This window comes from Dendrobates tinctorius, unplaced genomic scaffold (genome assembly GCF_039654945.1).
Source record: "Dendrobates tinctorius isolate UK_male_01 unplaced genomic scaffold, ASM3965494v1 ptg000032l, whole genome shotgun sequence".
Classification (NCBI taxonomy): Eukaryota; Metazoa; Chordata; class Amphibia; order Anura; family Dendrobatidae; genus Dendrobates; species Dendrobates tinctorius.
In genome coordinates this window covers 13,523,291-13,541,257 of record NW_027361700.1, presented here as the reverse complement: position 1 = coordinate 13,541,257, position 17,967 = coordinate 13,523,291, and the positions used below count along the sequence as shown (strand labels likewise).

General features: G+C 42.8%; 1 protein-coding gene across 4 annotated transcripts in view; it reads right to left on the bottom strand.

Moving 5' to 3' along the window:
• SKAP1 (src kinase associated phosphoprotein 1) overlaps positions 1 to 17,967 on the bottom strand; it is an 889,984-nt gene that overhangs the window by 755,740 nt on the left and 116,277 nt on the right. For all 4 annotated transcript variants that reach the window (XM_073572419.1, XM_073572420.1, XM_073572421.1 and 1 more), the window contains exon 3: positions 7,861 to 7,886. In XM_073572419.1, coding sequence (XP_073428520.1) covers positions 7,861 to 7,886 — 26 coding nt within the window. The remainder of the gene's footprint in view (positions 1 to 7,860; positions 7,887 to 17,967) is intronic.

Genomic DNA, 17,967 nt, shown 5'->3' with positions numbered 1-17,967 from the left:
GGTGACATTTAAAGGAGAATTTTTGTTATCACTGAGTGATCATGTTATCCGTCATGGGAATTTCTTGTGTAAATACTGTTGAAAAAAAGTCATTTAACACATTGGCTTTTTCCTCATCCTCATCCACCATTTCACCCAGACTATTTTTAAGGGGGCCAACACTATCATTTTTTAATTTCTTACGATATATGTAGTTAAAGAATATTTGGGGATTCATAGAATCATAGAATTGTAGAGTTGGAAGGGACCTCCTGGGCCATCTGGTCCAACCCCCTGCTCAAAGCAGGATTCCCTAAATCATCCCAGTCAGATGTCTGTCCAGCCTCTGTTTGAAGACTTCCATTGAAGGAGAACTCACCACTTCTCGTGGCAACCTGTTCCACTCATTGATCACTCTAACTGTCAAAAAGTTGTTTCTAATATCTAATCTGTGTCTCCTCCCATTCAGTTTCATCCCATTGCTTCTAGTCTTTCCTTGTGCAAATGAGAATAAAGTTGATCCTTCTACAATGTGACAGCCCTTTAGATATTTGATTATTTTTACTTTCTCTGGCAATGAGTCTCTCTGTATTAATTTAATACCTCATCACTACCTACTTGCTTTAATTCTCTAAATGCTTTCTTTTTGTCACTTACTGCGCCCCTTACAGCTCTATTTAACCATAGTGGTTTCCTCCTATTTCTAGCATGTTTTTTCCCCATACGGTATATATTGTGCACAGGTCCTATTCAGGATGCTAATAAACGTCTCCCATTTTCTTTGTGTACTTTTATGTCTCAGGATATCGTCCTAGTTTATAGCACCAAGATCATCTCTCATCCGTTGGAAATTTGCTTTCCTGAAGTTTAGTGTCCTTGTAACCCCCTCTACTACACATCTTATTAAAGGATACATAAAAACTTATTATTTTGTGATCACTGTTACCCAAGTGACCTCCAACCGTTATATTTGATATGTGGTCTGGCCTGTTGGTTAATATTAGGTCTAGCAGTGCCCCCCCTCTTGTTGGGTTCTGAACCAGTTGTGAAAGGTAATTGTCTCTCATAGTTATCAAAACCCTATTACCTTTACTGGAACTGCAGGTTTCGGTTCCCCAATGTATTTCAGGGTAGTTGAAGTCCCCCATAATAATGACGTCTCCTTGAGTCGCTGCTTCATCTATTTGCTTTTCGAAGATATTCTCCGTTGCTTCCATTATTTTTGGAGACTTATAAAAAAAACCCTATCAGTAATTTATTATTTTTCCCCCTCCCCTTATCTCCACCCACATTTTCATTAGATTAACATATATTATCACGCAGGATGGGTTTTAAGGATGATTTTACATATAAACACACGCCTCCCCCTCGCTTATTTGTACTGTCATTATCGAACAGACTATAGCCCTGTAAATTAACAGCCCAGTCATGGCTCTCATCCAACCCTGTCTCAGATATCCCCACCATATCATAGTTATACTCAAAGAAAATTAATTCTAATTCCTTCATTTTGTTGGTGAGCCTTCTGGCATTAGTATACATGCACTTTATGTATCTATCTGTACCTCTATTCTTTCTTAAATTATTAACTGTTCTAACCCCACCCCCAATTTCATTATTTGTGCCCAGGTTTCTATCTGCACTATCTTCCCCTTCGGTAAAATGAATACCCTCCCCCCCAATCCCTAGTTTAACTCCTTCATGACCCAGCCTATTTTGACCTTAATGACCAGGCCATTTTTTTTAAATTCTGACAAGTGTCCCTTTATGAGGTAATAACTCAGGAACGCTTCAACGGATCCTAGCGATTCTGAGATTGTTTTTTCGTGACATATTGGGCTTCATGTTAGTGGTAAATTTAGGTCGATAATTTTTGCGTTTGTGAAAAAATTGGAAATTTGGCGAAAATTTTGCAAGTTTCAAATTTTAAATTTTTATTTATTAAACCAGAGCGTTATGTGACACAAAATAGTTAATAAATAACATTTCCCACATGTCTAATTTACATCAGCACAATTTTGGAAACAGCGATTTTTTTACAACATTTACAAACAATTTTTTTTAGGGACCGCCTCACATTTGAAGTCACTTTGAGGGGTCTATATGGCAGAAAATACCCCAGATTTCCACTATTCTAAAAAACTGCACCCCTCAAGCTACTCAAAATTACATTCAAGAAGATTATTAACCCTTCAGGTGCTTCACAGGAACTAAAGCAATGTGGAAGGAAAAAATGGACATGCTGATTTTTCCAACAAAAATTTTCTTTTAGCATCAATTTTTTCATTTTCACATGGGCAACACGATAAAATGGATCATAAAATTTGTTGGGCAATTTCTCCTGAGTACACCGATACCTCATATGTGGTCATAAACCGCTGTTTGGGCCCCCGGCAGGGCCCGGAAGGTAAGGAGCGCCATTTGACTTTTTGAATGGAAAATTAGCTCCAATCGTTAGGGGACACCATGTCGCGCTTGGAGAGCCCCTGTGTGCCTAAACAGTGAAAAAAACCCACAAGTTTTGGAAACTAGAAAACTAGACCCCTTAAGGAACTTATCTAGATGTGTGGTGAGCACTTTGAACCCCCAAGTGCTTCACAGAAGTTTATGACACAGAGCCGTGAAAATAAAAAATCTTTTCCTCAAAAATTATTTTTTAGCCCACTATTTTTTATTTTCACAAGGCTAACAGGAGAAATTGGACCACAAAAGTTGTTGTGCAATTTGTCCTGAGTACACCGATGCCCCATATGTGGGGGGAACCACTGTTTGGGCGCATGGGAGAGCTCGGAAGGGAAGGAGCGCCATTTTGGAATGCAGACTTTGATGGAATGTTCTGCGGGCGTCATGTTGCGTTTGCAGAGCCCCTGATGTGTCTAAACAGTAGAAACCACAACAAGTGACCCCATTTTGGAAACTAGACTAGGCGCTTATCTAGAGGTGTAGTGAGCACTTTGTACCCCCAAGTGCTTCACAGTTTATTAACGCAGAGCCGTGAAAATAAAAAAATCATTTTTTTTCCCCCTCAAAAATGATTTTTTAGCCCGCTATTTGTTATTTTCCCAAGGGTGACAGGAGAAATTGGACCCCAAAAGTTGTTGTCCAGTTTGTCCTGAGTACGCTGATACCCCAGATGAGGGGGGGACCACTGGTTTGGGCACACGGCAGGGCTCAGAAGGGAAGGAGTGCCATTTGACTTTTTGAATGGAAAATTAGCTCCAATCATTAGCGGACACCATGTCGTGTTTGGAGAGCCCCTGTGTGCCTAAACTTTGGAGCTCCCCCACAAATGACCCCATTTTGGAAACTAGACCCCCTAAAGAACTTAACTATATGCATAGTGAGCACTTTAAACCCCCAGGTGCTTCACAGAAGTTTATAATGCAGAGCTGTGAAAATAAAAAATAATTTTTTTCCTCAAAAAATGATTTTTTTAGCCTGCAATTTTTTATTTTCACAAGGGTAACAGGAGAAATTGGACCCCAAAAGTTGTTGTACAGTTTTTCCTGAGTATGCTGGTACCCCATATATGGGGAGAACCACTGTTCGGGCACACGTCGGGGCTCGGAAGCGAAGTAGTGATGTTTTGAAATGCCGACTTTGAAGGAATGGTCTGCGGGCGTCATGTTACGTTTGCAGAGCCCCTGATGTGCCTAAACTGTGGAAACCCCCACAAGTGACCCCACTTTGGAAACTAGACCCCCCCAAGGAACTTATCTAGATGTGTGGTGAGCACTTTGAACCCCCAAGTGCTTCACAAAAATTTAGAACGCAGAGCCGTGAAATAAAAAATCATTTTTTTCCCTGAAAAAAATGATTTTTAGCCGCAATTTTTTATTTTCACAAGGATAACAGGATAAATTAGATGCCAAAAGTTATTGTGCAATTTTTCCTGAGTACGCTGATACGCCATATTTTGGGGTAAACCACTATTTGGGAACAGGTCGGGGCTTGAAAGGGAGGGAGCACCGTTTGACTTTTTGAACGCCATGGTGGCGCCATGTCGCGTTTGTATACCCCTTGATGTGCCTCAACAGTGGAAACCCCTCAATTCTAACTCCAACCCTAACCCAAACACTCACCTAACCACAACCCTAACCCCCAACACATTCCTAACCCTAATCCCAACCCTAACCCCAATATACCCCTAACCCCAACCCTAATTCCAACCCTAACCCTAATTTTAACCCCAACTCTAATTCTGACCCTAACTCTAACCCTAATAGAAAAATAAAAATATTTTATTTATTTTATTATTTGTCCCTGCCTATGAGGGTGATAAGGGGGGGTGATTTACTATTTTTTTTTTATTTTGATCACTGTGATAGGATCTATCACAGTGATCAAAATGAATGAATGGAAACTGGCTTTTGACAGATTCGACAGACGCACTTGTGCATGCGCCCGCCATTTTGGAAGATGGTGGCACCCATGATCCAGGACGGCGGGACATCGGGACTCGGAGGGTACCGGGGGGGTGAGCGGAAGGCGGGGGAGCAGAGGGAAGGGGAGGGGGAGCAGATGATGATAGCGGTGGCAGATAGCCACCTCCAGTCAGTGGCCAATCGCCCCCCGTCAGTTGGTGGGGGGGGGGCGGATCGGTGTCTCCAGCCAAGCCCGATGCTATTTCAGCATCGGCCATGGCTGGATTGTAATATTTCATCAAATTTCATTGATGAAATATTACTATCGCTAATATTGAAACAGCCAATCAGAGCGATCGTAGCCAAGGGGGGGGGGAGAAGCCAGCCCCCTGGGGTGAAGCACAAAGCCTCCTGTGTCTGCGGGTCGGGTGTCTGTTTGGGATCCGAGACTCTCAGTATTTTTGTTTTCAGTACAAATAGGGTGTGGCCTCCTTCCTACTGAACTGTTTAGTTCACTTTTAGTCGCTCTTTAGCTGGGTGTCCGTTTGGGACCCGGAGACTCTCTGCCACTATTCACACTAGGTAGGTTAGGTAGGTTTTACTGTTAGTGTAGTTACTGTCTCAAATGGGTACACCTTGCCGTGGTGGGACAGCTTTACACTTTTTTGATCAAAACAGTGTTTACCAAGTACCCTATGTTAATTATTTAATGCACTTGCTTTTTTACTTATTTATTTTCATTAGGGTATATACACACATTGTTTTTTCTTTTGGTTTTGCTTGCTTTTATGGCCAGTGTGAACATGCTTTTACATCATGCATGTCATTCAAGTCTACTCCAGTTCAGTTTTTTTGTTTTTCAATCAGAGCCATTGTAGCCACGGGGGGTGAAGCACAAAGCCTCCTGTGTCTGCGGGTCGGGTGACCTTTCAGTGACCCCGGTCACCCGATCCGCAGGAGGGTGATTTATACCATGACACCTACGTAGGCGTCATGGGTCGTATTGGCACGAGTTTTCATGATGCCTACATAGGCGTCATGGGTCGGGAAGGGGTTAAACACTCCTCCAACCTTCTAGCCATTTTCTCCCCCAACACAGCTGCACCCTCCCCATTGAGGTGCAGCCTGTCCCAAGCATAGAACCTGTAGCCAACTGAGAAGTCGGTCTAGTTCTCCAGGAACCCAAACCCCTCCTTCCTACACCAATTCTGGAGCCACTTATTAACCTCCTTAATCTCCCGTTGCCTCTCTGGCATTGCACGTGGTACAGGCAGTATCTCAGAAAAAAACACCTTGGAGGTCCTTGCTTTAAGCTTGCAGACTAATTCCCTGAAATCATCTTTAAGGACCTTGCACCTATCCTCTAACTATGTCACTTGCACCAATATGCTCCATGACCGCTGGGTCCTCACCAGCCCCTCCCAGTAATCTGTCAATCCAATCAGCGATGTGCCGGACTCGAGCGTCAGGTTTGCAGCACACTGTTCGATGATCCCTGGGGTCATTGTGACAGACTGCCCTATCTGTTCCCCTAATAATTGAGTCCCCCACTACCAGCACCTGTCCGGCCTGCCCTGCTCTCCTATTTCCCCCTTACTGGAGCAGACACTCCTCTGGCTTTCAGAGGACATGCCTTGCTGCAGCAGTGCTACCCCTGTATTGATAGTCCCTCATCTGCCAACTTAGCAAACTTATTGGGGTTTGCCAGATCAGGACTAGCCTCCCTGACACTCTTCCCTCTACCCAGTCTTCTAATTGTCACCCAGCTAGCTGCCTTACTGTCCTGCAGCTCCATACTACCATCCTCCCCCACATTTATCCCAGTGAGCTGCTGCTCAGTGAGCAGCAGACACCTTTCCATATTGTCTATAGATCTGTGTTGCCACCTGCACATTTAGATCCAGTACCTGGGCTTCCAAATGCACAACGTGCTCACATCTTGCACAGCAGTATGCACCCTTGACCGGCTGTTCAAGGATTGCATACATGTGGCAAGATGTACACTGGATGGCATTATCAATAATGGAGCTCATTTCCTATTGGGGATTGCAACAGAAAGAAAAGTTAAGTAAAAATAAATGCAAAGTATTAATAAAATACAAACAGCAATTCAGTAATTCCTCCCTTGTAAACTCCCTGAATCCAAAGTCACACACTCGCGCTCCATTTACACTCGCTAAAGAAGAAGATTTAAAGAGATTTCTTTTCCTTTAGCAGCAACCCAACTATACGCACAAGTAAGCAAAGACATTCCAATCCAGGGTGGGGAGAAGCCGCTGGGGAACCGCCTGTCCGACTAGTCTACATACAGTGCGGTCTCGATTCCCCACACCTATTAAAGTATATTTTTCTCTGAAATGCCGCAGCGTTTCGGAGTAAAACATACCTGGCTGAGAAAGTACAGATCGTACCCAATTCCTGCTGCTGCCCATAGATTTGGCAGCATGTATCAGATGACAGGTTTCCATTAAAGAAACACTGCGGGAAAAATGTGCACCATGGGTTATGTCTAGATAAGGGGACACACAGGCAAGTTCATAATATATGAATTCTCAGCTTAGTGTAAATTCAATCCACTAGTTATAGAGTAGTGAAATGTTGGCAATAATACATTATGTGGCCATCAGCCAAAGTGATTGTTCAGCCGACAACTATTTCTCCCCATTTCTCCAAATTGTAGAAAGCAGAGTTTGTCTCAGTTAAACTGTAGGAGAGAGTTGCTGCCACAATCATCTGGCAGAGACTTGTCTCCCAGAGAACAAATGATCAGCAGTTGAAATTCAATAGTCCGGATTCGGACAACCTTTATGTAATGTGTATGAGAGGCCTTTTCTTTTGCTCAGAGTGCTAATTATAGGTCATGTGCGATATCCAAGAAGTATCATTTCTCCTTATGGAGAAGAGACAATTTGCATAATTAGCATAGGTCATGTGCCAAACAGATTTTATATGCTCCAGAGTAGCCTGAAAATTGCAGTGAGAGCAAGATACAGAGTTGAAAGTTTACAATAGGTTATCATTTTTTTATCTGCAGATTTTTGATGTAGGTTCCACATAACTGCACATAAAAGGGCCCAAACCAAAGCTTTTACTTCAGAATTATGTGAGCCACTTAATGAATAAGCAGTGTCTAATTGCAGTATGCCCTTCATCAAGACTGGCAAGAAAACGGTTTGTTTTGATGAAATGGGAACAAAGTGCAGCTTTATATGAAAATCCCTATTTATTATAATTGCCAGACTTGAATTAACAAGCACTTCTCACCTACTGTGTCCCCCCATTTCCTTGTAGATTGTAAGCTTGCGAGCAGGGAGCTCACTCCTAATGTCACTGTTTGAATTGTCTTAACTTGTATTGAATTTATTGTCTGTACATGTCCCCGCTTAAATGTAAAGTGCTGCGGAATATGTTGGCGCTATATAAATAAAAATTATTATTATTATTATTATTATTATTATTATAAAAAGCACAAGGATACAGCAAAAGCAAAAAGGTGGCCAATTTAAAAATGTCTCACCTTTGTCTTGAAAGTCCAGGGGGTACCTAAAATCAAAACATACTGATAATTACCGTAGTTTGTTTTTTTTCAGCAAGATATCCATTAAACATTCCTTTGAGCATATATAGGAAAATGTAAAAACAATGTTACTTTTCGGGAATCTGTCAGTAAGCTCAACCTCCCACCTCAAAATGCATTCATATGAATCTACTGTAGGTCTTTGAAATGCAAATCCATTGACACCTTTATATCTTATAATTGTTGCTGCTTGAGCAATTAGAGTTTTCATTAATATGAAAATGTAACGATAACACAGTACAGCCCAATACTTCCCTCTATACAAAAAAAAAAAAAATTAAAAAGGCTTTACTGCCCAATCTTCCATCTTAGGAAAATGTTTTTTGATAACACATGTATTCAACTATTATTATTTATTTATATAGCACCATTGATTCCATGGTGCTGTACATGAGAAGGGGGTTACATACAAATTACAGATATCACTTACAGTAAACAAACTAACAATGATAGACTGATACAGAGTGGAGAAAGGACCCTGCCCTTTCGGGTTTACATGCTACAGGATGGTGGGGAAGGAGACAGTAGGTTGGTGGGTGGGTTCAACTATCAAATGTGCAAGATATTTTCCCTCATAAAATTTAAAGCTGTCTCCTGTTGAATGGACAAAAATAAACTTAAGCAGATATTAAATAATGAGTATAAAACTGGAAACCCAAATGAGCATTTCCCAATTATTATTTTAATGAACTGGCACATCAATGATCAGACCGCTTCATAAAGGCTGATGTGAATAGTAGTGGTTTAACCCCTTAGTGACCTTAAATAAGAAGCCAATTTTTACAATTCTGACCACTGTCACTTTATGTGTTTATAGCTCTGGAACAATGGAACGTATCCCACTGATTCTGAGAACATTTTTCGTCACATATTGTCCTTCATGGCAGTGGCAAAATTTCTTCAATAAGATTTGCGCTTATTTATGAAAAAAAAAACAGAAATTTGGCAAAAATTTAGCAATTTTCAAACTTTTAAATTTTGTTAAATAAAAGTCATGTCACACAAAATAGTTTATAAAAAACATTTCCCACATGTCTACTTTACACTAGCACAATTTTAACCCCTTAGTGACAGAGCCATTTTGCAGCTTAATGAACAGGTCAATTTTTACAATTCTGACCACTGTCACTTTATTTGGTTATAACTCTGGAACAATTTAAAGGATCTTGCTGATTCTGAGTCTGTTTTTTCGTGACATATTTTACTTCATGTTAGTCGTAAAATTTCTTCGCTATGTCTTGTGTTTAGTTATGGAAAGAACGGTAATACGGCGAAAATTTTGCAATTTTTAAACTTTAAATTTTCATGCTTTTAAATAAGAGAGCCATGTCACACAAATTTCTTATTAAATAACATTTCCCACATGTCTACTTTACATCAGCACAATTTTGGAAATAATTTTTTTTTTGTTAGGAAGTTATAAGGGTAAAAGGTTGACCAGCGATTTCTCATTTTTACAACAAAATTTACAAAACCATTTTTTTTTAGGGACCACCTCACATTTGAAGTCATTTTGAGGGGTCTATATGGCAGAAAATATCCAAAAGTGACACCATTCTAAAAACTATACCCCTTAAGGTACTCAAAACCACATTCAAGAAGTTTATTAACCCTTCAGGTGCGTCACAGGAACTAAAGCAACGTGGAAGGAAAAAATGGACATTTTAATTTTCCAACAAAAATTTTCTTTTAGCATCAATTTTTTCATTTTTACATGGGTAACAGGATAAAATGGATCCTAAAATTTGTTGGACAATTTCTCCTGAGTACACCGATACCTCATATGTGGTCATAAACCACTGTTTGGGTGCACGGCAACGCTCAGAAGGGAAGGAACTCCATTTGACTTTTTGAATGGAAAATATGCTGGAATATTTAGAGGTTGCCATGTCGGGTTTGGAGAGTCCCTGTATGCCTAAACATTGTAGCTCCCACACAAGTGACCCCATATTGGAAACTAGACCCTCTAAGGAACTTATCTAGATGCATAGTGAGCACTTTGAACCCCCAGGTGCTTCGCAAATTGAGCCGTAAAAAAAAAAAGTATTTTTTTTCACAAAAAATTTTTTTTGCCTCAGTTTTTTCATTTTCTCATGGGCAACAGGATAAAATGGATCCTAAAATTTGTGGGGCAATTTCTCCTCACTACACCGATACCTCATAGCCGCAGAGCCATGAAAATAAAAATCTTTTTTTTTTTTCTTCAAAAATGAAATTTTAGCCAGCAATTTTTTATTTTCACAAGGAAGTTATTGTCCAGTTTGTCCTGAGTACGCTGGTACTCCATATGTAGGAGGGAACCACTGTTTGGGCACACGTCGGGGCTCGGAAGTGACGTTTTGAAATGCCGACTTGATGGAATGGTCTGCGGGCATCATGTTACATTTGCAAAGCCCCTGATGTTGCTAAACAGTGGAAACCCCCCACAAGTGACCCCATTTTGGAAACTAGACCACCCAAGGAACTTATCTAGATGTCTGGTGAGCACTTTGAACCCCCAAATGCTTCACAGAAGTTTATAACGCAGAGCCATGAAAATAAAAAATCAATTTTTTCCCAAAAAATTTTTTTAGCCCCCAATTTTTTATTTTCCCAAGGGTAACAGGAGAAATTAGACACCCAAACTTGTTGTGCAATTTTTACTGAGTACGCCGATACCCCATACGTGAAGGTAAACCACTGTTTGGGTACATGTTGGGGCTCGGAATGGAGGGAGCACTGTTTGACTTTTTTGAACGCAAAATTGGCTGGAATAAATGGTGGCGCCATGTCGTGTTTGGAGACCCCGTGATGTGCCTAAACAGTGGAAACCCCTTAATTCTAACTCCAACCCTAACCCCAACACACCCCTAACCCTAATCCCAACCCTAATCATAACCCTAACCACAACCCTAACCCCAACACACCCCTAACCACAAGCCTAACCGTAATCCCAATCCCAACCCACCTCAAACCCTAATCTTAACCCGAATTCCAACCCTAACCCCAACCTTAATTCTAACCCTAATTCCAACCCTAACTCCACCCCTAACCCTAATTCCAACCCTAATTCTAACCGTAATGGAAAAATACATATTTTCTTTATCTTATTATTTTTGCCTGCCTATGGGGGTGATAAAGGGGGGGGGGTTATTTACTATCTTTTTTACTTTGATCACTGTGAAAGTTTATCATAGTGATCAAAATGAATGAATGAATCTGCGGCGTTGCAGATTCCGGTGGGCGCACTGCGCATGCGCCCGCCATTTTCCAAGATGGCGGCACCCATGATCCGGGACAGCGGGACACCGGGAGCCAGAGCAGGACATGGGAGGTACCGGGGGGTGAGGGGGGAGTGGAAGGTGGGGGGAGCGGAGCAGATGTTAACGCCGTCAGTTGGTATCAGGGGCCGATCGGCCCCGAGAGTTGTGGAGGGGGTCGGATCTAGGTCTCCAGCCATGACAGATGCTATTGCAGCATCGGCCATGGCTGGATTGTAATATTTCACCAAATTTCATTGGTGAAATATTGCAATTGCTCTGATTGGCTGTTTCACGTTTAACAGCCAATCAGAGCGATCGTAGCCATGTGGGGGCTAAGCCACCCCCCCGGGGAGAAGTACAAAGCCCCCTGTACCTGCGGGTCAGGTGACCTTTCAGTGATCCCGCTCACCCAACTCGCAGGGGGGCTATCAATTCATGACACAGCATATGCGTCACGGGTCGGATTGGCACCGGCTTTCATGACACATACGCTGTCACAGGTCGGGAAGGGGTTAAGGCATTAATATGCAATATAACCAGTGAGCTCCTCCCAAGCTTCTCATTGGAAGCTACTGAAAAGTTTAGATCTTAAGATATATAAAAATAACTTGCGCTAGTATAATGTACCCACGTTGTATAGGGCCATATAGGGTATAAATATATCCAATGTAAATGTAAGGGAGTAAGTTACCTTAAATGTTGTTGGATTAGAGCGAGAGGGAGAGTGTTGGAGAAGGATATCTTCAAAAGCGTGATGAATGTAAGGATCCTTTCTCCATCTCCAACACTATCCCTCTCGCTCCAATCCAACAACATTCAAGGTAACTTACTCCCTTACATTGGATATATTTATACCCTATGTGGCCCTATACAACCTGGGTACATTATACTAGCGCAAGTTATTTTGATATATTTTAATTTTACATTTTTTTGGACAATTTGAATGGTATTTGTTTTATTACTTGCTGCTTTGTACTTTAAAGGCTGTAACGCTTAGCGCCGTTGGCTACTGATATTTCTGTAAGTTTAGATCTTATTCAGGACTTTCTTCTTGGGGACAGACTGTTACAACATTCAATACTCATGATTCAACACTATCCAACAGTAAGTTAAACTTTAAGTAAATTTAGCTCCTGACATGTCTGTTTTAGTTCATACTTATGCTGTTTCTGAATTAACAATTATGTAGCTCCTAGTTTTTGTTCATCCATTATTCCCAATATAATTGTATAAATTATAAGTTGGGCATCACTATTTCTCTTGTCAATAAGCAATGTGCCTACATTGTTTGACACAACAGCACTGAAATAAAATTGTCAAAGTATGTAGGTACATGCTCCTACAAAAAGTCAAATAGTATAACCCATCCTATTACCATAATTAATTTCCAGGAGGAATAACATAACATCTGAATAAACATACATTTCTGAAGCACTTGTTTTCCTAGATCTGTGCATTTCGATAATATTGCACAGATCTAGGGAAAAAATGCTCCAGAATTGTATGTTTGTTGGGATTAATCACTTATGGGACTCCAAGGAAAAAATTAAATCTATACTCCCCTCCCACACTGGAGTCCTTACATCAATATTAGAGCTGCTACTCCTGGCAGGATACGTGACATTGATGTGTCATATGACCGCTGCAGCTCATCAATATTAAATCAGAGAGCAGTAAAGGCTGCAGGTGATCCGAGGGAGCTGATTGGTTGCATCAAAATGTCATGTCACCTGCTGGGAATAGCCGTGCTAACATTGTTTGAATGGTGCTGCTGCATGACGCAATTGAAGATAGTATTTATTCTCTATGGGGTCCTGAAGTGATTGAGCAATGCACAACTCCTTTAATGTATGCGAAACAAATAGACAACTGTGGAAGGGAAGCAGACAGGTCCTCACTAAACGTTGAGATCCACAAGCTAAATATAAATAAGCAGTTACGGTTAGAAACAATACAGTAACTACATAAATTAAGTAGCTATGCGCTGAAAAACCCCATTTGAAAATGAAAGATGCTCAAACTTTGATGCAAAGGCCTAACTTCCTGGAAACTACCACAAATACCACAACAAATTAATGTATTTAGCACTGACAAAAATGCTTTGCCGAGTGGTGAGAATAAGAGTGAAGCACTATATACAAGCCTGTGCATAAATATGTTTCTTAACTTAGGGACTTTATCTAGCTATATATTTAAAGGAAACCGGTCACCAGCAAAAATGGTGTTAACCTACATGTAGTCGAACACTGCTGGGAGGAAATCAACTTTATTCTCCCCGGAGGCAGTCTGGTTTCAGTCATCGCTATGAAAATACAGAGCGGCGAATGTAACCGCATCCCCGACACTGACTGACAGCCGACTCCAATACAGAGCCAGTGTCAGTCAGGGCCAGGTGCATGGTTGTATTCTCAGAGTTGGGACAGATCCCACACTGGAGGTGCCCCCAGGAGTGAATACGAATGCTGCCAGGGACAATAAAGTTAATTTTCTCCCTGCAACGTTCAGCTATGTGCAGGCATTGGCCAGGTTATTAACGCTATTAACCTGCAGATTAAGCATATATCTGCAGGTTAATAGAATTTTTGCTGGTGCAAAATTATAAGCAGGCATGTAAAACTATTTGTAGGATAGTTTTTTTGCTTTTCTTTTAACATCAGACCTATTAAGCTGTCAGAGATTGTAATATACACGCCATACCATCCAAACTTATGGTTTTGAGCATTTCCCTAAAGCTAGTATAATTAAAGGGTTATTTTCAAATTGTTCCTTGTGAAACACAGATTTGCACTCTTTCACCTCTTTGTTGCTGGGGGTGGGCACGCCTCTGGTTTTGGAACAGTTCTGGTTCTGTAGCTTCGTCTGCTGAGTTTATGCTACATTGACACATTAACTGGTCAGTGCTTTTTCTGAAGTATACACAGTTTAAAAATTTTCATGCTGAGATAACAGGACCTTTAACCACTTTCAGCTGCAACTCAAATGGTTATAAAAAAAATCCAAAATTAATCAGATTAAGCTTAATAGAGGCACCGTGTGGCTAAGCACTAAAGCTAACTAACTCACTCTAATGTGCACGCCTGTGTGTGAAAGGGATGGGATGTACGGGTGCCATCATGGGATCAGAGAAATACCGTTATCGGTAAGTAACTACGATTTTCTCTTTCCCCCATGATGGCACCACGGAAAGAATTACAAAGATTGTACATGCAGGGAGGGACCACCGCCTCCAGAACCCTTTTACCAAAGGTGAGATCTGAAGAGGAGGTTAAGTCTAGATGGTAATGTTTGAAAAATGTAGAGGGGGAAGACCAAGTGGCCGCTCTACATATCTGGTCTATTGAAGTGCCGTCTTTCTCCGCCCAGGATGATGCCACTGCCCTGGTTGAATGGGCCCTTACGTCCTCCGGGATGGCCGCCCCGCAGGAGGAGTAGGATAGGGTGATGGCCTCTCTTATCCATCTCGCCAGTGTGGCCTTCGATGCTTTTTGACCCTTCCGAGGACCCTGAAAACAGACAAACAGAGCCCTATCCTTCCTAAACTACCTCGTGGATGTCAAGTATTGGACCAGGCACCTTTTTACATCTAAAGTGTGTAATATTTCTTCTGTTTTGTTCTTGGGATTGGGACAGAAGGAGGGTAGGGAGATTTCCTGGGTCCTATGAAACTGTGACGATACCTTGGGGAGATATGCTGGGTCGGTTCTAAGAATTACCCTATCATCCAGTATTTGCATGAAGGGTGAGTGGGCAGACAAAGCTTGCATATCACTAATGCGGCGGGCAGAAGTTAAGGCTACCAGGAGGGAGGTCTTAAGGGACAATATTTTTAAGGGAACCTCCGCTAGGGGTTCGAAGGGACATTTGGTTAGTGCGTTTAGCACTAGGTTTAGATCCCGGGGGGGGGGGGGAGTGCATAGGGGGATCGGCTTGGATCTACTTGAGGCTCTAATGAATCTCATAACCCATCTATTTTTGGCTAGGTCATGGTTATACAAAGCTCCCAAGGTCGCCACCTGTACTTTTACGGTGCTGGTAGCTAACCCCTTTTCCAACCCCCTCTGTAGGAATTCCAGAATTTTGTCTATTGGGATTTCTCCCGTTGGGTCGGAGCCTGACACTGACATGAATTTTTTCCACACTTTGCCATACGCTTTACTGGTTACTGGCTTTCTACTTTGTAGTAGCGTGGAAACAAAGTTTGACGAGAAGCCCCTATTGCTTAGGAGTTCCCTCTCAAAAGCCAAGCTGTCATGTGTAAGTTTTTTATATGGGGGTGATATACTGGTCCCTGGGATAGAAGGTCTGGAGTTTCTGGTAGAAGCCAGGGATCTGTTACGGACATTCTTCTTAGCCAGGAGAACCATATTCTCCGTGGCCAGAAGGGTGCTATTACCACTACCGTCGCCTTGTCCCCCCGTATTTTCCTCAGTACTAAGGGGATGAGAGATATTGGAGGGAAGGCGTAAGCCAGCCTTGTCCGATCTTCACTGACTCTCCCCAATCACCCTCAAGGCCCGCCGACCCGGTGGTGGTGCTTCGGGGAAAGCCAGCACAAGGCCTCGACCCAGCCGAGGCAGGGAGCCCCACTGCCTATTACCGGACTGGTTCAGTCCCCGGCATCCCGCGTCGACTGCAGGTACGTGCTGTAGGTTCCCCGTCAGGGACAGGAAACCAACTGATGTGGGAGAGAGGTACCGCCTTTTTCATCTGTAGGTTTCCTGTCCCTGAGGGAGGATCCCTCTCTCTCCCTGGTGCCGTCATGGGGGAAAGAGAAAAGGTCTACATAAGTAGGCAATAGATCAGACAAGCACAACCTTCAATTTTAAGGGCTTCTGTGCCCCCCACCCTAACAATCAGGACACGTTTATCTGAAACTCAACAGTTCAAAAAGAATCAGCTGCCATGAAAGACACATCCTTAGTTTAGATCCCAGGGAGGAGTGTTTAGGGAAGACATAGGTCTGGATCTACTGGCTGCCTTAATGAACCTGGCCACCCAACTGTTACCTGCCAAGTAGTGTTGAGCATTCCGATACCGCAAGTATCGGGTATCGGCCGATATTAGCTGTATCGGAATTCCGATACTTAGTTCCGATACTTTTTTCATATCGAATACCGGAATCGGAAGTTCCCATAATGCTAGGAGCCCGCTCGATTTGATTCAGCCAATGGGGATCCTCAGAAGTGTGGGCACATCCTGTTAGGCATGTAAGCATGTTAACTACTGGCATGGCTGTGATTCTAAAAACAATATTGTGCTTTATCCTGGCTACATAAACCACCACTGTAGCTTTCGTTTGCCTAGCAGCAGTGTTCACAGCTGTCTGCAAGGGCTGTGTGAGTGCAGACCCACGCTGTGTAGTGTGTCTTGCAGGCACATCTGCGTGTAGGCCGCCCAGCGTGTGTCTCTGCCTCATACACATTTTTCTTTTATTGCTGCTTTTTTTTTCTCCTGTATAGTGTGCTTCCATACGTTTCCATATACGTTGGTTGCAAACACTAAAGGAGTGGACAGCGGAGCCTTTCAGTAGCCTTTCAGTGCTATAGCCCATTTCTCTGCATTGTTTTTGGCTGTCTGATAGGTCTCTCTGTGTGTGAGTGCAGCTCACGTTGCAGTGTGTTCTACAGCCACCGCTAGCTGTAGTCCGCTCAGCGTGCGTCACTGCCTCATACATAGTCCTTTTTTTGCAGCTAATTTAGCCAGATTTTTGCTCCTATATTAGTGTGCTTCCAACCGCATCCATTGTCATTGGTTGGTTGCAAACACTATATAGGATTAGATAGAGGAGCCTTTTTGCTGGCTTGTGCCCTTCAGGGCCAGCCAGACTAGTATCACCCTATTTTTTGGAGCCTCATCAATTGCATTGTAGGTTAGCTTCCTGCATTGTAATCGCTCCAAAAAGTTTGTGATACTATAGCTTTCAAACTTTGGTCACATCCTTTTCTCCCCCCCCCCCCAAAAAAAGGAAATAAAGTTCACCAAACACTCCACTTTACAGTTGTCTAGGCCACATTAGATCATATTAAAGTGTAGTACACACACTCTTAGCCAAATTAGTGTTTCTTATACTGGTTAGCAGGTGTTCAGGGATAAGAACACTAAGCCACCCCTTTTTTACTTTTCTGCCTATCTTTATCAGTCTACCAAGATGAAGAAGGCAGGGAGTAAGGCACGTGGTCGTGGCCGTGGAGTTTCAGCAGGGAGAGGACGGGGGATACAGCAGGGAGAGGACGTGGGGATTCGGTGTCTGCTGCGGCCACCAGTGACCCGGCATCCCCCACTTTTACCAGGCAACAGTCCTTCATGCGCAGCTTTGTAGGACCTCGCCGTACCCCACTGCTGCGTGACGAACAAATTGAAGCCGTTGTCGGATGGATGGCAGCTAACGCATCCACTTCAATGACTTCCGCATCCTCCCAAGGCCAGAGCACTGAAGAGCAACCATCTGTCTCTTCACCACCTGCCAAATTGCCCAGGCAGTCTGAGAGCCCTGGACAGGAGCCATCTCAATCTTTACTTCTGTTCTCAGAATCTGTTGGCTTGGAAAGAGGTGGCCAGCCAAGCAGCATTCTAGAGCGTGAAGAAGAGGGAGTATGCAGTGATGCGCAACTGCTTTGTCCCTCTGAATCTGAAGAGGCGGGTGGGCCAGTGCCTATTGTCAGCACACCTCAGTGCTCATCTGATGATGATGAGACTCAGTTGCCAATTTCTGGTGCGTACGGTGCTGGCGAGACAACCCAGGACCAGCCGGTGCTTGAAGAGGGGAGTGGAGATGATGAGGTCCTTGACCCATCATGGCGTCAGC